The 20,708-nt window shown below is 36.5% G+C and overlaps 3 protein-coding genes across 7 annotated transcripts in view; 1 reads left to right on the forward strand and 2 right to left on the reverse strand.

Annotated features, from left to right (window-relative positions):
- On the reverse strand, nt 1-19,241 carry LOC117993723 (facilitated trehalose transporter Tret1-like). 3 transcript variants are annotated; one of them, XR_011238146.1, is made up of 8 exons: nt 19,124-19,241; nt 18,167-18,388; nt 15,298-15,495; nt 10,137-10,332; nt 9,685-9,811; nt 7,050-9,358; nt 6,159-6,274; nt 1-19 (listed from the first exon to the last, which is right to left on the reverse strand). XR_011238146.1 is itself a non-coding variant. In XM_034981534.2 (6 exons), exons 1-6 carry the CDS (start codon nt 19,209-19,211, stop codon nt 8,675-8,677), a joined length of 1,515 nt encoding a protein of 504 aa, XP_034837425.1. In that variant the 5' UTR covers nt 19,212-19,241; the 3' UTR covers nt 6,900-8,674. The 3 variants fall into 3 exon arrangements, 1 of the variants encoding a protein (XP_034837425.1); XR_011238145.1 differs by lacking the exon at nt 1-19 and having other exon boundaries at nt 5,767-6,274; XM_034981534.2 differs by lacking the exons at nt 1-19; nt 6,159-6,274 and having other exon boundaries at nt 6,900-9,358.
- Nucleotides 1-20,708, reverse strand: part of LOC117993725 (facilitated trehalose transporter Tret1) — a 57,505-nt gene that overhangs the window by 28,028 nt on the left and 8,769 nt on the right. The window contains exon 1 of one of the 2 annotated variants that reach the window (XM_069506946.1): nt 579-730. The exons of the other annotated variant lie outside the window; for it this stretch is intronic. The gene's annotated coding sequence lies outside the window, so the exon portion shown is untranslated. Of the gene's footprint in view, nt 1-578; nt 731-20,708 lie in introns of those variants that run through there. 2 annotated transcript variants of the gene reach the window in all.
- LOC117993726 (uncharacterized) overlaps nt 3,992-20,708 on the forward strand; it is a 27,214-nt gene continuing 10,497 nt past the window's right edge. Inside the window, exons 1-2 of one of the 2 annotated variants that reach the window (XM_034981538.2) lie at nt 4,090-4,505; nt 5,540-5,695. In XM_034981538.2, the coding sequence (XP_034837429.1) occupies nt 4,272-4,505; nt 5,540-5,680 (375 nt within the window). In that variant the 5' untranslated portion in view covers nt 4,090-4,271 and the 3' untranslated portion in view covers nt 5,681-5,695. Of the gene's footprint in view, nt 4,506-5,539; nt 5,696-20,708 lie in introns of those variants that run through there. The other variant, XR_011238156.1, reaches the window with a different exon arrangement.

The following is a 20,708-nucleotide window of genomic DNA, read 5'->3' on the forward strand; positions in this document are numbered from 1 at the left end:
CAGGGTACTTCCCGTTGACCTAGAATCATGAAATTTGGCACGTAGGTAGGTCTTATAGCAGACATTAGTAGACACACAGAGTGTTTTCAACTTGTTAAGTAAGATTACTATACCAAGTGGGGTATCATATGAAAGGGCTTTACTTTTTTTTTATTCATTATAGGCGCACGCTTGACCATGATCACACCTGATGGGAAGTGATGATGTGGCCTAAGATGGGACGCGTTTGCCTAGAAGGTACCTATTCACTCTTGTTTTAAAGATACCCGGATTATAATTGGCAGAAAACACTGATCTCGGAAGAGTAGGTATTCCAGACCCTAGCCATGCGTATAAGGAACTTATTGTATTCTAAAACAGAGTTTTATTTATTTGTATGCATAATAGTATTTGATTTATTGTGCAAAATGAGGATAAAATACGACTGTAGTACGGAACCCTCGGTGCGCGAGTCTGACTCGCACTTGGCCTGTTATAATGTTTTATGTAAATTACTGATATTAAAATAATATAAAATTTACAAATAGAAAAAAATTAAGATAATTAAGTAGAGCCGTGAGTTAAAAAACATAACTTACTTTTTCCACAGGAGCAGAAAAATGATTAACTCAACTCTTAAATACTTCTTTTTTAATTAATTACTTACTTTAATAAAAAAATTAAGTAATATAAAAAACTACAAACTTTTTTTACAAATACACGCTTTGACGGGCGTGAATGCGAATCGAACGATAAGGTATGATTGACCTAGACGGACGGACCGACAACTAAATACAATGCCAACTGATAAAATAACGTATAATTTGCTCTATTTTTCGATATAGGACTCTTGGAATGTGATTCACTGATATAAGTGTACAGTTAGGAATCGATGGATAGGTATACAAGAATCATTTCTAGCAGGTACCTACCTTTATGGCATAATTTTGTACCTATATCAAATATTTGAAAAGAGCAACCGCCGAGTTTCTTGCTGGTTCTTCTCGCCAGGAAAGGCATTTCGAACCAGTGGTAGATGCATCCGACTATTCGTAAGCACTTGTAAAAGTTTATACGAATAAAAAAGATTTTCATTTCATTTCATTTAGAATTATAGCAAAATTAATTTATTTTAAATTGATACCTAGTTTTATTACATAGGTACCTACCTACTAAAAAATTATGTTAATAAAATGTTACTAAAAACATATACTTAGTAAAAATTATATACAAAATACACCCCTAAAACACTCCTAAAAAAATCGTTGCGTTTACAATGGGATTAATTAATTTACTTACCTGTTCATTAAAATTACCAAAACCCAAAATATACACTGACTGTAAAAAAAAGCTTTGGGTAAGACTAAATTTAATAAATCGTGAAGTTCATCTCAGTACTAAAGACAGTAATAAGTAGAAATAAAATAAAAAATAAACACTCACATGGTGATTTGGAACACTGCACCGTACCGGCCAGCGGCAAATAAAGAAATAACAATTGATATCTATAAAATAATAAGTAATTATTACTTGCTCTTGCCTGTATTATCTACCTACGTAACGTGAAAAATCAGTTTAATCAATTCATACTTATATAATAAACTAGCTTATGCTCGCGACTTCGTTCGCGTGGACTACACAAATTTCAAACCCCTATTTCACCCCTTTAGGCAATGAATTTTCAAAAATCCTTTCTTAGCGGAGGCCTACGTCATAATAGCTATCTGCGTGCCAAATTTCAGCCCGATCCGTCCAATAGTTTGAGCTTTGCGTTGATAGATCAGTCAGTCAGTCAGTCAGTCACCTTTTCCTTTTATATAGGTATTTAGATGATCATTTCACCAAAAAGGTTTCAAAAACTAATCAAATCACAAACGTCGTATTCCGCAAACTTATCATTTTACAAAAAAAACATTTGATAAACATTCTATTAACAAAATATGTTTTACTTTGCAAAAGTGCTGAATATTAAAATATCATTTATATTTTTCGTTTTCCAAATTTGCGATTTTACAAAATCGCAAATTTGGAGTTACTTGGAACTTGAAGTGGGGGGAGGGAAGACACTTTTTCTGGGTGGTTTAAAAAGAAGTAACCACGAACCCTTCTAACCTAACCCATCCGAGTCAGGGTGACCCGAGTCCAGCTTTGTTCGCTCTTGCATCATAAGTTCTCTATGACTGTATTTTCATTTATCATAAACTTCATTTATGGGGGAGTGAGTGGAGGGGTAGGGAAGAGAATCCCCCAAAAGGCTCGTTTTTCTGGGTGGTTTAAAAAGAAATAACCACGAAGAGGATGCCATCCTCTTCTAACCTAACCCATCCGAGTCACCCAAGCATTGATGATTGAACTCTCAGAACTTATCAAATTACGTAAAGGCTATGGTATTGCCAACAAATGTATTTTCCATGTAAATGGCGCGGGCGCCCGTTATTATCTTTTTTCAAGTAGATCTACCTATCTACGACTAACTGCTGCCAACTAGTGCTACATAGATAAGTAATTTAAGATAATACTAATTAAGTAATGACACACAGGTATATAATAATATCGTAAAATCACTATAGTGTACTTATTTACTTTTATTTGGTTCGATTCGGCTCTAAAAAGCCAAAATGACATTCTAAAGGCCGCTGTACATTACTTTCTGCCGCGTACTGTAGTACTTACTTAGATGATGCCCACGACTTCGGCCGCGAGAATTTAGTTTCTAAGATTCCGTACCCAAAGGGTAAAACGGGACCCTATTACATAGGCTGAGATCTATAGAGTGCACTTTGACTTTGCTCAGAGTTAAGATTGAGTTAAAACGAGACAGATTTATGTGAGAGAAATAGGTCTGTCTCGTTTTAACTCTGTCTTAAGTCTAAGCTAAGTCAGAGTGCGCTCTATAGATCTCGGCCTAAGACTCCGCTTTTCGCGCGGGGTTATTAGGTACGTTATATCTCGCGACAGGCTTGCGACAGACGTAAATCTCGCGATCATTGCTGTCAAACGTCCGGCTAGAGAGAGACAGCAATAGCCACAAAGAAAAATAAGAAGAAGAGGAAGAGAGACAGCAAATGAACTGTCGGATTGCTACTGCTGTCGCTGCTGCAACTTTTCTGTCTCTCTCTAGCCGGACGTTTGACAGCAACCCCACCGCCGGATTCAAACCCCCCCCCCCCCCCCCGAATAAGAGGCTGACGTCTTAACCACTAGGCTATTACCGCTGTTGGGTAATTGGTATTTCCTTGGTATTGGAAAATTACTTTAACATCTTCTACATCCTCTCGATGTTATCACTTAGATTGCCTACAAGTGCTATTCTATGTGGTTATCTTTTAAATATGCACTTTACATAACCACTCAGGTACTGACTGACTAACTGTAATAATACGGTGGGTAATCACGCTGATATTAAGTGTCGTCATTCTGTAGATTTCTTACTGTGCTGATAATGAAATGAAAAAAAATTGGCCAAGTGCAATAGACTCGCACACAAAGGGTTCCGTGCCATCGTATAAGAAATAACATTTTTTTTAAACTAGCTTATGCCCGCGACTTCGTCCTCGTGGACTACACGAATTTCAAACATCTGGTTTTACTCCTTTGGGGATTGAATTTGCAAAAATCATTTCTTAGCGGATGTCTACGTCATAATAGCTATCTGCATGCCAAATTTCAGCCCGATCCGTCCAGTAGTTTGAGCTGTGCGTTGATGTCAATTTAAGATCAAAACCGACAGTTTTCTAGTTCACTCTGACGGAACCATAAATAGATATAGAATGGACGGAACCCTAAAAAAATCCTATCGACCTTTCGGCCACAACGGCGACTTTATCCATACTGATATTATAAATGCGACAGTGTGTCTGTCTGTCTGTCTGCTAGCCTTTCATGGCCCATCCGTTCAAACGATTTTGAGTACAAAGATAGGGGTGAAGGACATAGGCTACTTTTTATCCCGGGAAATCAAAGAGTTCCCACGGGATTTTTAAATACCTAAATCCACGCGTACGAAGTCGCGGGCATCATCTAGTAATAATGCAAATAAAACTTCCTTTCAAAATTGATATTCCTTAAATTGATTGAAAAAAATCACAGTGACATTAATTTGACTTCTAATCAAAACATTAATTTGATACTAATCCGGCAATCGGTTTTGATTTCGGATTAAACTTTTTATATTTCACAAATCCTGTAAATTATCAGTGAATTAAAATTAACGATGCACACTAGATACGGCGATCTAAATCTTTTCCGTGTGTTCATTAATTTACAAAAGAACTAATAATTGAGTTGTTAAGATGGCCGTAAATAAATTATTCCCTTTAAAGTTAAGGCCGGAAGAGGAGCTAGCGATCCGAGGGGCTCATTTACTTGGTCCATCTTTAGAAGCTAAATTCGACGAGTTAAAGTACGAGATTTTGAGTAAAATTGATAAAGAGGTTGGGGATTCGAAGAACACGAGGGAGTACATATCTCAGAAGTATGATGAGTTGTGCAATAAGATACAGTACTTGGGGGAGTTGGACGCAACGGTACGCGGTAGAAAGTAATGTACATTGACCTTAAGAAGGAGATAGCGGGTTTGTATCGCATTGTCCCTGTCGTTAAGACCGACAAAACGGCCTACAGAGACAACGCTCTACAAAGCCGAAATGTCATTTTAAAGACCGATGTATATTATTTTCGGCCCAGGACTGTAAGTACCTATAAAACCTTATAGTCAGCCTATGAGCCCTTTGCTTCATCATCATCATTACCAACCGATAGACGTCCACTGCTGGATATAGGTCTCTAGTAGGGATTTCCATACGGTACCGGCCGCGGTCTTGTGCCATCTAAATCCAGCGGCTCCTTGCGACTCGTTTGATATCATCTGTCTACCTAGGGGTCTTCCAATGCTGCGCTTTTCGGTGGGAGGTCGCCATTCTAGCATCTTGGGATCCCAACGTTTATCTGTTTTTCGAACTATGTGCCCTGTCCATTGCCACTTCAACTTCGTAATCCGTTGAGCTATGTCGGTTACTCTGGTTCTCCTACGGATCTCCTCATTTCTGATTGGATCACGTAGAGAAACTCCATGCATAGTGCATACCTTTCTCCATCGTCCGCTGAGTGACTCTGGGCTTTCTTATGCGGTACATAGTGCTTTTGAATCTAAATATATAAAAGGAAAAGGTGACTGACTGACTGATCTATCAACGCACAGCTCAAACTACTGAACGGATCGGGCTGAAATTTTGTATACAGATAGCTATTATGACGCAGGCATCCGCTACGAAAGGATTTTTGAAAATTCAACCCCTAAGGGGGATATCATATGAAAGGGCTTTGCCTGTACATTCTAAAACAGATTTTTATTAATTTTTATGCCTAATAGTTTTTGATTTATGGCGGATTAATGGCGGAAAAAATACCCGAGTATGGAACCCTCGGTGCGCGAGTCTGAGTCGCACTTGGCCGAACAATTTTCGGTTGGTAATCCGAATAATCGCGAATCCGTATAACTGAGGGCCGGAAATCGAGTTTCTACTGTATTTGAATAAAAAATCTTTCTATTTCTTTGTAGGTATCAGGATTCAGGAGTGACGTCAAGGCAGTCGAGAGGCAGATCGCAGAGCTGTCGGCCCGCGTCGACGACATCGAGAAGAGGACCATAATCAAGGAGTGCCCCTCACTCTCGTCCTCTGTGTTCTCCAACATCAAATAAACACACTATTTTACTGAAAAAGCCTGTTTTATTAACCCTGATATACGTTTAAGTGGGTAGGTATATTAGGTATACTAGATACAGTCGTCCAATCTGAACACGAGGCGTATGACTGCGCGTTGTACAAAAACAGACGGGCTTGTTTTTTTATTTTATATTTATTTTATATTCTATATTCAGCCAAATAATAATTATACAATTTTACGCTTGACATCCTAAAACTCTGTTGAGTTTGTATGGATGTTGCACATTCCTCTTATAAAACTAAACTAAACTAGATAATTACAAATCAAAACTGATGAAATCGATGCGATCTTAATAATATTGGTAGGTAAAATGTAGGTCGGTAGGTAATAAGCGAAATGTTACTAAATCCGTACCTCAAAAGGAAAAAAAGGAACCCTTATAGGATCACGTTGTTGTTTGTCTGTCTATCTGTCGTGTCTGTCAAGAAACCTATAGGGTACTTCCCGTTGACCTAGAATCGTGAAATTTGCTAGGGAGGTAGGTCTTAGAGCACACTTAAGGGGAAAAATCCGAAAACCGTGAAATTGTGATTACAACACAAAAAAAAATGTAAACAAATAATCCATACTTAATATTATAAATGCGAAAGTGTGTCTGTCTGTTTGTCTGTCTGTCTGCTAGCTTTTCACGGCTCAACCGTTCAACCGATTTTGACGAAATTTGGTACAGAGATAGCTTGCATCCCGGGGAAGGACATAGGCTACTTTTTATCCCGAGAAAACAAAGAGTTCCCACGGGATTTTTAAAAACTAAATCCACGCGGACGAAGTCGCGGTCATTCTCCAGTTAGTACATATTTTAAAATTTCAAAGTAAGATAATATTAGTAACTACGAAGCGGTGTATCATATGAATATCATAATTATAACATTCAGATTTTATTTTTATTTTATGCATAACCGTTTTTGATTTATCGTACAAAATGTCGAAAAATAGGACTGTAGTAGTACGGAACCCTCAGTGCGCGAGTCTGACTCGCACTTGGCCGGTTTTTTTTAATAAGGTTATCTGTGACACCGCCCGTAAAGGGTGATGAGGATGCTCAAAAGAGCTAGAAATAGGGTCATGGTTGAGGTGAAACCACTGATGGCTGAGCTACCCCTGAAATGATGGTGAAATAGGTGAAAGTGTAAAGATAATAAATAATTGAAAAGAAACGAAACTTTTCTATAAACATTAATTTTTATTGTATTCACATTTTTAACTTCCAGCTAATGATAAAATAACAATTATCGACATTATAATATAACCAACAATAAAATAATTTATCTGAAAATTAATTTAAATGTTTCAATTATTTGAATTTCGAATCTCAACATTCAAATAATTCTTATTTTACAAACTCGCGCCATTAAACCACAGGGGAGAAATAAACTATTCAAAATGGCGACAACTATTTGCGTCTCGTTCTATTTCTGTGTTTCGAAAGAGATGCAAAAAGAACTAGAGTGACCATAAGTTTCCTTAATGGGGACTGATTTTCATTGAATTAATTTATGAAAAAATATTTATTTATTACATTTTAAAAGCTATTACTTAAATTAATAAACTATTTATTATTATTGTTCTAAAGCTCGAGCTCCATAAACGTTACTTAGGTGATAAGTTAAGTTAAAGTATTAAAAATATTTGTGTGATGATTTTATTTGATCGATATGATTTACAATTATTGTAAATGAACTAAGTAGGTAATAGGTATATACAAATATATGTAAATTTTTTTGTTTGTTGCTGTACGTCCGACTAGTTTCAAAGTAACATCTCCAGAAAGGGTCGAAGTTTTAAGAACTGTTTATCTACAGTGATGAACTCATTGGAACAATACGTTCCGATTCGAACTTCTAGCGGAAGATCAACCGGATGGGTTTGAAAATAGTCGGGCATACGCCAACAACATAGGATGTGAGTATGTATGTGTTCTAATGACAATTATTAGGACTTTAAATTACAAAATATATTTTATCGCCCTTAAATTTACCTATTGTTAAGTAAAATCAATACTTAACTAATCGAGCTTAAAACATAAACTAGCCTAGTTTGGCTATTTTATATAAGTTAAACACCTAAGTATTTATTGCACAACTTTTAAATTATTATAGTTACGTATTTGATTTTTGGCACATATCACACATCCTCTCTTACAATAATAAAATAAGTACCTACTTACCTAAAGCTAAAATATTTATTTAAATATCTAATATTGTGTTCTTAGTTAATCACAAAATAAATAAAATCAACAAGTACAAAATCTCAAAAAACCTAATATTGTCTTAATAACTATCAATATTTCATCCATAAAAATAAGAAGTCATTTAATTTAAAAGCAGTTTATTTTGTACAGTCAGCGTCAGATAAATATTACAAGTAGTACTTACTTATTATAAATACTTTTTTACTTACATAAGAGTGCTTTCTTTTCTCACTCAAGTGTCCATACAAAGACCTGTCCATAATAGAAAATTAGTATTTATGCGTTGGTAAATGGATTTTTGATAAAAAAATAGCATTTATCGTTTGAATACTGAAAATTTCAAATCACACGCGCACAGTTTTGATATTTTTTGTATGGATGATATGTCAAAAATCAAACAAATATTGATAAAGAAGACGTTTCAATATTGTACCATTAATCTACTAAATATAAATTCAGCCAAAAAACTATTATTATTAAGTTTATTTTTGGACTTATGCTATAATTTTTTTATTTAATCTGTATTTGGTATATTTTAATCTTTGGTTGTAAAATACCTAAATATTTTGGTTATGCACGAAAACAATGAACACAACTTTTGTAAAGCAGTCGATAAATTTAAACTGGTTACACACATCAAAGACAAGTCCTTACTGGAAGACCACAAATGTTTTGACTTATGATCTATTTAGGCGTTCCCAAAAGAAAAGTATACATCACGATATGCTTTAAAATATTACACTGAGTACTCAAAAATTTGTACAAAAGCAAGCCTTACTACTTGCCGCCGAGTATTGTTTGAATCTGTGACAAAGTCTTGCCCTTAGTTTCAGGTATTAAGAAGAAGACGAAGAAAACACAAGCAATCATGAATCCGCCGAAGAACCAGAAGCAACTGTAAATTCCGATCGACACCTTCATTATTGGGAAGCATAAAGTGACAATAAATACTAAACACCAGATGGTAACAACCGTGATCCCTGATGCGGTTCCACGGAATTCAGCAGCAAACAATTCAGACATCATTATCCAAGGTATTGGACCAAAACCCATTGAGAAGGAAATAATGTAAAGGACTAAACAAAGTAAAGGCAGCCAACCAACTGCGGTAACGTTTGAACCACTTTCCTTAAGCTTGAAGTACGTACCGAGTACGATCAAACAGATGCCCATAATAATACAACTCTGGAGTAGAAGAATTCGTCTGCCTGCTTTTTCTATTAGCAGGGAAGAAGCATATGTGGCTAGAGTTTGGACGACTCCTACAATGATAGTCGCGATGGCAGGTTCAATGTTGGAGCCTGCGGATTTGAAGATGTCGACTGTGTAGAAGATGACGGCGTCGATGCCACTGAACTGCTGGAAGAACATGAGGCCCAGGGAACAGATGAGAGCCATGAGGGGCGCTCGGTGGGTCAGCATCCTGACAATGCCACCTTGTTGACGGGATGAATTGTCCACCTGAAAAAGAAAGTTTAAATTACTGTTAGTTCTGAAGAGCTCCCCTTTTTACGGTTTGGTACCAAAATGGTAAAAAACAACGCAATAGAGTGACTCAGTTTGTTTATCCGTCCATCACAGCTGTTCAAATTGGGGAGGGGGGAGGGAGTGTTGAAATTGTTTGGTTACGAGATCAAGTGGAGCATCATTAGTATAAACGGGTTTTATTTGCACATTCTAAAATAAATATGTCATGTTGATAGTCTGTCTCTCGTTTCACATGCTTTCTTTTTCTAAGAATATTTGAGAATTTTATAGTTTCGTATGGTGCTTAGCAAAACACTCACATCTTTTTGCATGTCTTCCAATTCGCCACTGAGGTCTGCATCAGGGCCGCGGAGCCATCGCAGCGCCTTCTCAGCGTCACGGCGCTTGTTCTTGGCCAGCAGGTATTGTGGGGTTTCTGGCATCCACCTGCAATTACATTAATATTACAATTTTAAAAGATATATTATGTGTTGAATACATATTGCTTCATTTATAACTTTTCTCATCAAAACAAAGGTGACGAGGAGTTACAACATCATTCAAGTTACAACAACGAAGGCAAAGAGGGTATCCATGGCTAGAAACAGCGGAAAAAAGACCTCAGCGACCCTCGATTGAGATCTAAGTAACTTAGTGCTCAGATCAGATAACCAATCACAAAAGTAAAAATGATGCCCACAGTCAGTAACCTCAGCAAGCCTTAAAAAAGAACCTTCGTTTAAGAATTGACATTAAGTAAATATGGTCTTACCAAAACACGGCAACCAGTAGGACAGGGAAGATAGCAGATACGATGGACAGTGTCCTCCAATGCGTCCAAGCTCCAACCACGAAGGTGAAGAGGATGCCCACGGTCAGGAATAGCTGAAAGAAGGCTCCCAGAGACCCTCGAATTGAGGTCTCCACTATTTCGCCGATGTACATTGGGGCTGCTACGCATATGCCACCTGGAATTTCAAAGAGTGCACTTGATAAAATGCTTGAAAAAAATTCTTAGCTTTAGTTTTAAGTTTATGTAATTATCATTATCTTACAACAATAATCTGTTATTTGACAACTAGTCAAATCAGTAAACACGCACTTGTTATATTACGATAAAATTGGATACATAATTATTATGCTAAAATTCATCTAATCATAAACTTGGGAGTCTGAAGTAAATGTTTGTTGTGATGTTTAAAACAGAATCGTTATTCCGTTTCCGGATACAATGTCAATGTTCCTAGTTTCTTACTGTCATCATACAATACAATAGTGTAAAACTATTATTGTTTATTCTTGTTTAATTTGGTATCTAGGAATATGAAAATATGAAAAATAATATTATATAAATTATCAATACATGTCACTAATTATTCATTGTAAATTAAATATTGTCAATATACTAAGAGTGACATTATATTAAGCTATTGTCAACATACAGTTGGCAATAGCTATTATGTGAAATAATAATGTTGTGTAAACTGACAATTTAAGTCGCTTATTATTATTGTAAATTATTAATACGTAGACCATCAATGTCACTGATTTTATTATTGTAAATTGGGTGTGTCAACATACCTTTTGTCAACAAACCTAAAATAAATAATGATTAATATTAAGATCATGTGATAGTCGATATCCGCCTTGTTTGCGATGGCAGTGTTATAAAAGTACCCTACCTCGACAGAGAGGGGACAGTCTTGTATCGACAGCTCAGAGCAAACACAGCGGACCTTACTGAAGTTAAGTATTCTTATATTGTATTATAATGTAATGTAATCATTTGCCTTTTATAGGTTACCTGTTGTAACTGTGTACCAAATATGTACCTACTACTTTACTCAACGTTCTAATGTTTTAAAAGATGTGTGTTATGGAGTTTCTTTGCCCTTTCTTCTCCATGACTAAACACCTTAGCGAAATGGGTGGTAGATTCATTTTAATATAAATAGATCAATGCTGAACAATACAATTCAATTATTATTGGACTTGGTTGGTTTTACTTCTGTATTTATCACCTACCCTCTTGTGCTATTTATTTTATACATTGTGATAAAAGTAAACACTAGGTTGTTAGCTTCTAATTATTATAGAAGCCTGTTTAGATGATTAGGATTCTTACTTTGAAATAATACAGCAGATGCTTTGCTTTAATTTTAATTACTTAGTATGTGGCCTTACCTGACAAAAGTACAACTACCTACATTTCAATAATTGATAAATGATAACTTTCATTAGTAATCATTGGATTTAATTTATCATCACTATTAAAGCCCACTGTCTTAACTCTTCTCTTTATAAAAATCTCACATCAGAAGTGGGATACGATAATTCTTTTCTTGTCGCAATACTAATACTTTTCAAATGCTTTCAGTAATCGTGGATGTGGCCTCTCCTCGAAGCGACAGGCTGCCACCTGTCGTCGGCGGCACGTGGTGTTCGTGTCCGATGATCCCAAAGCACCCTGCAGCGCTTTTGTCATCGGCACTTGGTGCTCGTGTGGCACCTTTTGTTGGAACGTCGCTTCAATTTTGAAAGTTAAGTGAAGTGTATTTATGTGCTGCTTCGAAGTGAACTTGGTGCAACTTTTAAGTTTAAACCACGTGTTTGTGGTATAATTTATTTGGATAAGAATAAGTCTAGTTAGAGGTCAGATTGGCCGAACGGTTTTTGATAAAGTATATAACAATGTGAAATCATTTAGAAAGTTATGATATACCGAAACAATAATAATAATCAAATCAGTAGGTTTGCAATTTTGAGAAATTGCATCGTACTTACAACTCGAAACTTGAAGAAATTACCTTATTCTGATTTATGTAACTTAAACATAAACTATATTTATTTATTTATTTTGCTTCTTAAAATAACTCTACCATTTATCTTCTCTTAAAACAACACAAAAGAGATGGTCCATTCAAGTAACTTTTATTATTTAACTAAATTACTTTTTTTAGCAACGTAAGGCAGATTACCTGCTCAAGTTTTTTCTGTTCAGTAATGCTATCAGAACATTTTAATTTTATAAATACCTACGTTACGTGTTATCAATTTATTCTTGTTTTGAGTTGGTTTGCATACACTACACTTGTTTATAAGACATAATCAACAAAGAAAACATATTCTCTTCTACTCTAATTTCGGTCTGACGTCTATCCTAGTTTTTATGACAGTAACATTGACATTGAATCATTGAATTTTGTTTTGCGAATGGCACAATCTTATTTTTTTTTGTGTCGGTGCTTTTGTTGCCGTAGTTGATTTAATTTCACGGGCTGCAGTTTTCTATTTTCCTATGTACTTCGGGAACGAAGTACTTATCAAGATGGCCGAATTATAATAAAACATACTAATAATTTATGCTAAATGACAGAAGGAGAACGGAGAGGAAGGAAAGGGAAAAGAAAAAAAAAAGAAAAAGAAAAAAAAAAAAAAAAAAAAATTTACAAAATGTTAAGACTTACTATGTGGCAAAATGTTAAGACTCCCAATGGGACAAAATGTTAAGACTCACCATGTGACAAAAAGTTCAATGGGACAAAATGTTACGACTCACTATATTGTGACAAAATGTTAAGACTCCCAATGGGACAAAATGTTAAGACTCACTATGTGACAAAATGTTAAGACTCACTATGTGACAAAATGTTAAGACTCCCAATGGGACAAAATGTTAAGACTCCCAATGGGACAAAAAAAAAAAACAAAAAAAAAAAACAAAACTTGAGAGATTTCCGAAAGGAACGAACTGAGAGATTTCCGAAAGGAACACATATCGAGATTCCCGAATGGGACGAGCTTGAGATTTCCGAATGGAACTAAATATCGAGATTCCCGAATGGGACGAGCTTGAGATTTCCGAATGGAACTAAATATCGAGATTCCCGAATGGGACGAGCTTGAGATTTCCGAATGGAACTAAATATCGAGATTCCCGAATGGGACGAGCTTGAGATTTCCGAATGGAACTAAATATCGAGATTCCCGAATGGGACGAGCTTGAGATTTCCGAATGGAACAAATATTGATAATAATAAAAGTAAATAAATTAAAAATAAAATAAATAAATATGGTAAATGTAATAATAAATACATATTATAGTAAATTTATAACGGTAATAAATAATAAAAATAAATATTTTGAGATTCCCGAATGAGACAAACGTTGAGATTCCCAAACGGGACAAGAGTTTTTAATCCTAAAAGGGACAAATGTTATTATTGCCGAATGGTATTAAAAAAAAAAAAAAAAAAACAAAACATAAGGATTTTTTTTCCTTTCTCTCCGTATTTCCCTATGTACTTCGGGAGCGAAGTACTTGTCAGTATGGCCGTGTTATATTACGATAAAATTGGATACATAATTATTATGCTAAAATTCATCTAATCATAAACTTGGGAGTCTGAAGTAAATGTTTGTTGTGATGTTTAAAACAGAATCGTTATTCCGTTTCCGGATACAATGTCAATGTTCCTAGTTTCTTACTGTCATCATACAATACAATAGTGTAAAACTATTATTGTTTATTCTTGTTTAATTTGGTATCTAGGAATATGAAAATATGAAAAATAATATTATATAAATTATCAATACATGTCACTAATTATTCATTGTAAATTAAATATTGTCAATATACTAAGAGTGACATTATATTAAGCTATTGTCAACATACAGTTGGCAATAGCTATTATGTGAAATAATAATGTTGTGTAAACTGACAATTTAAGTCGCTTATTATTATTGTAAATTATTAATACGTAGACCATCAATGTCACTGATTTTATTATTGTAAATTGGGTGTGTCAACATACCTTTTGTCAACAAACCTAAAATAAATAATGATTAATATTAAGATCATGTGATAGTCGATATCCGCCTTGTTTGCGATGGCAGTGTTATAAAAGTACCCTACCTCGACAGAGAGGGGACAGTCTTGTATCGACAGCTCAGAGCAAACACAGCGGACCTTACTGAAGTTAAGTATTCTTATATTGTATTATAATGTAATGTAATCATTTGCCTTTTATAGGTTACCTGTTGTAACTGTGTACCAAATATGTACCTACTACTTTACTCAACGTTCTAATGTTTTAAAAGATGTGTGTTATGGAGTTTCTTTGCCCTTTCTTCTCCATGACTAAACACCTTAGCGAAATGGGTGGTAGATTCATTTTAATATAAATAGATCAATGCTGAACAATACAATTCAATTATTATTGGACTTGGTTGGTTTTACTTCTGTATTTATCACCTACCCTCTTGTGCTATTTATTTTATACATTGTGATAAAAGTAAACACTAGGTTGTTAGCTTCTAATTATTATAGAAGCCTGTTTAGATGATTAGGATTCTTACTTTGAAATAATACAGCAGATGCTTTGCTTTAATTTTAATTACTTAGTATGTGGCCTTACCTGACAAAAGTACAACTACCTACATTTCAATAATTGATAAATGATAACTTTCATTAGTAATCATTGGATTTAATTTATCATCACTATTAAAGCCCACTGTCTTAACTTCTCTCTTTATCTAAATCTCACACACTCAGTATGCGAGCTTCTATGAAATACCGGCATGTGACGTCACAATAATTTGACGTGCTTTTTAGTTTAATAGATAACTTAAAATGGTTATTACTACTACACTTAAAACTAACAACGGACGTGGATTTTAAGTATTTTAGAAGACCCTCTATTTAATAATCACTGAGAAATAATTTATTTTTGACATAGTCTAATACCGCATTGATATAATCAAGCCCAGTGTGGGACGACTTGCAACCCACTAGACTGACGGCCTCAACCTTGACAAGGAAGTGGGACGTGAGAGGATGTGCAAACTGAAGGATCGTGTGTAATGGCGCGCTTCCTCCTGCAGTGGACGCAAACAGGCTTGAGCCTAGGACAAAGAAGAAGAAGAACACGTACCAGTACTCAATCCAGCGAAGAACCTGGCAGCGATGAGCATCCCGGCTCCATTTGCAAAGATTGTGATCAACCAGTTGAGCATAAACGGTACTGACAGCATCAGGATGGTCGGTCGTCTCCCAACCTTGTCCGCAATCACCCCCACCGGGAGGGCGCTGATCGCTGCACCGATCGCCATGATTGATGATACAAGAGAACCTGGGGAAAATAGAAGACAAATGTTAATTTATAATAAAGCCTGGGCGGTGAAAGCGGTAATAGATTACTGGTTAAAACATCAGCCTCCTATTCGTGAGATCGGGGTTTCGATACCATGCACGCACTTCTAGCTTTTCGGCATGCGTTCCAAGAAATTTTAATATCATTTGCATTAACGGTGAAGAAAAACATCGTGAGAAAACTTACATGCCGAAAGTTGTCCATAATGTTTTCAAAAGTCTGCCAGTCCACATTTGGCTAGTGTGATTGACTTGGCCAAACCCTTCTCATTCTGAGAGGAGACCCACCTCACTCATTATACTGATAGTGAACCCTTGGGTTGATCATGGAGATGTTATAATTTAATTTTTATTGGGTTCTAAAGAGTTATTATTAAGCTTCTATTTACTGCATTTACGCATACGATTTTTTTAACGAATCTATAAGCTTTGCCTATCTGGAGTTCGGGAGTTTTTGTTATATTTTACTTAGAGCAAAAAAGTGTTAGCTTCTAAAAGTTATTAAAGCGCCGATTGCCGATGCTAAAAGTATCGTCTGTGCTTTGGCCCTCACCTTGATATATGAGTAGATGGGTATATCATTACTTTTGGCACATCTCTAAAGAAAATAATTATTTGAAAGCATCGCGAAAAAATATCTCAACTAGAAAATCATGTGATTACAACTTATGAGTATTTCATCATAATTTTTGGCATTTCAAGTGGAATATGAACAGAAAGAAATACGAAATATCATGTGATATTGAATAATTATGTGGTTGACCTTCGATGACGTCTCTCGAGTTGACGAAGCGGAATTTGGAGGCACGTTTGTGGGTGTGTCTTCTATTTTAGATTAGATTTTAGTTAGGAGTGCCAAGTGCCTAGTCGTCCCAACCTACAGCTGAGGCCTCTCTTTTCTCTATTTTCAATAATAAAAACAATATTTAAGTTGGTGTACCTAACGGTGGCCGCGCGCGACGGTCTTTTTAATCTCACCAATGAATAATTACCAATTATTCATGTATAGGTAGGTATAGTACGCGACAAATCGAGATGGCAATCGTGGTGGCTACACCCGCATAGCAACCACGCTAACCCGGTGCGGGATAGCGCGTGACGTGCAGGTGGGCGGGACGTCCCCCGCCTCATACCCCGATTGCCATCTACCATACCAATAACTAAACCACCACTCAACTAAAACCAACTAAAATTAAATACTAATAACGAACTTAGTAGGTATACCAATTTAAATGTAAGTATGTATAAAACGTAAGTACGAATTAAAGCAAGTAATGTTTAATTGCTTAAAACGCACATAATTCCGAGTTAACTAAGCAAGAGGTGCGTGCCCGGAATCAAACGTTGGATCCCCCGAATACGAGGTCAACGTCTTAACCACTAGGCTATCACAGAAAATTTTAGGACTGTCCACAAACACTTGATAACATGGCAAGCCTACATTAAGTGTCTATTGCCAAGACATGCTACAGAGTAAGGAGAGTGTGGTATCTTCTTCTCTAAATATATAAAAGCGAAATACCACTCACTCACTGATTAATCACAAAATCTCAGGAACTATAAAGCCTATAAACTTGGAATTTGGAAGGTAGGTTCCTTCTAGGACGTAGGTGTCAGCTAAGAAATGGTTTTGAGAACATCCCGGTGAAATGGAGGGTGGAAGGTTATATGAAAATCCCATGTTTTTGAAGTTAGAGATGTGAAAATCGACATTTAGGTTAATACGTTAAAATAATAAAAATCTGTATAATTCAGTTTGGGAAAGGGTGGTAAAATAGGAGGGAAAAGTTTTTGTAGAAAAGTTTTAAATATTATTATTTTAACTTGGAATTTGAAACGTAGGTTCTTTCTAGGGGGAAGGCTTTAGGACCCCAACGTCTATCGGTTTTTAGAATTATGTGCCCTATCCATGTCGAATCAATCAGAGATAGGTACTTACCCATCGGTACCCATTACGAAAAAGTTGTTGAATATTATCATGATAACTATCCACATGTCAGATATTTAATATTTTTAATGATAAGAGTGAAAATCACAGGAAGCCTTATCTATACAAGTTGCAACAACACAAAAGAGTGATAGTAAAAACTAAAAAGTAGTAATTGATAAGGCAATACTGTCTTGATACTTTATCGAACTAGCTGAAGCCCGCGACTTCGTCCACGCGGATTTAGGTTTTCAAAAATCTTTGATTTTCCCAGATAAAAAGTAACCTATGTCACTCTCCAGGTCTTTAACTATACCCATGCAACCGCCACTTAAGGACCCTGAAATATGAGGGGGTTTGCTGGAAAAACTATACCCATGCAAAACATCACGTCAATCCGTTGGTGAACAAGCCAACAAACCGACAAACCAACAAACAACCACACTTTTGCATTTATAATATGGGTAGTGAATAGTGGTGGTTTAGTCATTAAGGGATATTGGCGAATGCGCCATTGGCCACCCCCAATCGTGTGACTCTTTGGGAATTCTAATGAATAAAAAGGTTGCAACTAGTATTAAAAGTGTGACTCGATGGGATTTTTTTAATGAGGTCCCACTTCCCAACGAGTCATAGTATGACACGATTGAGTGCGATTCATTTTGAACCCACCCTTGCTACCTGCGCCGATTGCAGCTAGAAATGATAAAGGGTAGGTACTTACTTTCCTGGGTACTTAGCAGGAAGTCAGCAGGCTGCCCCAGCTGGTTGTACAGCACGGCCGTGATATTGGTCGCGTTTGTGGCGTTGTTGTAAACCTCGAAGGGGTCGTATGGCCGGGGTTCTTCGGTGGCGTTAGCATTCTTCTTCTCTGGCGGCTCGATCTGGGGTAAGGCGGGAGAGGACAACGCCAGGATGGTGCCTGCTGCCACTGCACCGATTGCAGCTGGAAACGATAATGATTGTTTAACAATTTTAGCTTCAGCTAAGAAGACTATTACGCTCACATTCATACGAGTAATTCACGTAGTTTTTTTTTTTTTCTAATAGACTAGCGGTGTGGTGGCAAGTGACTGAAAATGCAGCCTAAGTGGAGTGCGCTTGCCTAGAAGATACCTATCAAGTTAAGAGTGAATCGCGATTTTAGGTGTGTTTGACGTCGATGTTCGTTTTAACTTTAAAACATAAAAAGCAATAGGTACCTCAAAAGTTTCTCTTCTTTGGGGTTTTGGGAGTTCAAACTCAGGTCAATGCCCTGCCTACGACACGGCATTGACTCCGAGTGACCTACTTACGCAACGTTCGTTGGCCTGCAGCGTCAGATGTTTTATTTGCAACACAACGTAAACTTTTACAAAATTATAGGATTTTTAATATTGTTTTTAGGGTTCTGTCTGTCTGTCGGTCTGTCAAGAAACCTACAGGGTACTTCCCGTTGACCTAGAATCATGAAATTTGGCAGGTAGGTAGGCGAACCTAGTTTCGCACTTGGCCGGTTCTTTTATTGTACCTATCATATCAGTAATCATCAGTACTATCACCTGTCTTCGTTTTTGCCAGCGTTCTGGTACAACCTGTATCTGCTCTATATCGATGCATACTTTAGGCCACCAATGACCTAATAAGATCAATAAATACCCCACTGCGCAGGTACAACATTTATGTCAAAGAAACCTGTCACCTGCAACGGCAGCTATGTACTGGTTGGTCCGTTTGGTCTGTCCGCCCTTTTCCTGGACGGACAGCATGTGCATGGTTGGCTTCTCCATGGTTTCTTCTTAGCTATGACATCCTGCAACAAAAATATCGAGTTTTCAATAAGGCGTCGATACCAGAGCCTCGTTTCAAACCCTGAATGAATAAAAATAATGATTTTCTTAAATTATTATCTTTAATAATGAATTCTAGCCTCATAAACTATACCGCTATACAAACGTCATTTTATTACTACAGTACAAGACCCTATTGTGATTTCAAAATCACTTTTTGCCAGATTACTTGTGATTGTGATTTTATGTAAAAAATTAAATTAAGATTTTTCAGGAGGTCGAAGTAGGTACTAACCACTAGGCTATCATAACACCGCTCTTTTACGTCCAGGATTCTATACCTACTTAAAATTATAACGCCGATTCTATACGTCCTGGTCTGTGAATTTCGTGATACGACCTATCCTATTACGGACCTAGGTATATAAATTAACTAGCTGATGCCCACGAATTCGTACGCGTTTATAAAAATCCCGTGGGAACTCTTTGATTTTCCGGGATAAAAGTAACTTACGTCATTCTCCACCAGCTGGAGCAACGGATCGACCAGATTTTTCGCATGGGTATAGTTTAAGACCTCTTAAACTATACCCATGCGAAAAATCAGGTCGATCTGTTGCTGTTGTGACGTGTTTGAAGGACAAACTGACAAACCAATAAACAAACACATTTTCGCATTTATAATAGGGGTAGAGGGGTAGTGATAATAGGGGAAGTGACTGGTTTATACTCGCGACTTCGTCTGCGTGGACTATACAAATTTCAAACCCCTATTTCAAAAATCCTTTCTTAGCGGACGCCTACGTCATAATAGCTGCCTGCATGCCAAATTTCAGCCCGATCCGTCCAGTAGTTTGAGCTGTGCTTTGATAGATTAGTCAGTCAGTCAGTTAGTCACCTTTTCCTTTTCAACCGACTTCAAAAAAGGAGGAGGTTCTCAATTCGTCGGAATCTTTTTTTAAAATATTAAGATAATATGGGTAGTGATTATATCTATTGCCATAGCGTCATAATTGTTACTGTACCTAGTCTAGACTAGAACTAGGTACCTGTTCGAAGATATTAGCACTATTAGCACAACTAAGTATAACATTTGCATACATACTATCCGTTAGCCATACAGAATTATCTTGGAATGGAATGATATAGGGGATTATGTGGGATTATTGCATATTGGTTTTAGGGTTCCGTATTTCCTGCCGAGAAAAAGAAACCTTTATAGCTTTATAGGATCAATTTGTTGCCTTTCTGTCTGTCTGCCGTGTGACGTGCCTGTCAGAATCTGTCAAGGTTATCAAAATTCAAAACTTATAGACACAGATACACACAGGGGCAACTAGCGTGGCCCCCTCAGTCCCTCTCGCTCAAGTAGATTTACTTACTTGTAAAATGATGTTCCTTCTATTTTACGTTCGCTTCGGCTATTGTAGCCTAGTATACTGCAACCCACCATTGCACAATAACTTCAATAACAAAAAATAACAATTATTTCTTTAA

The sequence above is a fragment of the Maniola hyperantus genome, chromosome 24 (genome assembly GCF_902806685.2).
Source record: "Maniola hyperantus chromosome 24, iAphHyp1.2, whole genome shotgun sequence".
NCBI classification, from domain to species: domain Eukaryota; kingdom Metazoa; phylum Arthropoda; class Insecta; order Lepidoptera; family Nymphalidae; genus Maniola; species Maniola hyperantus.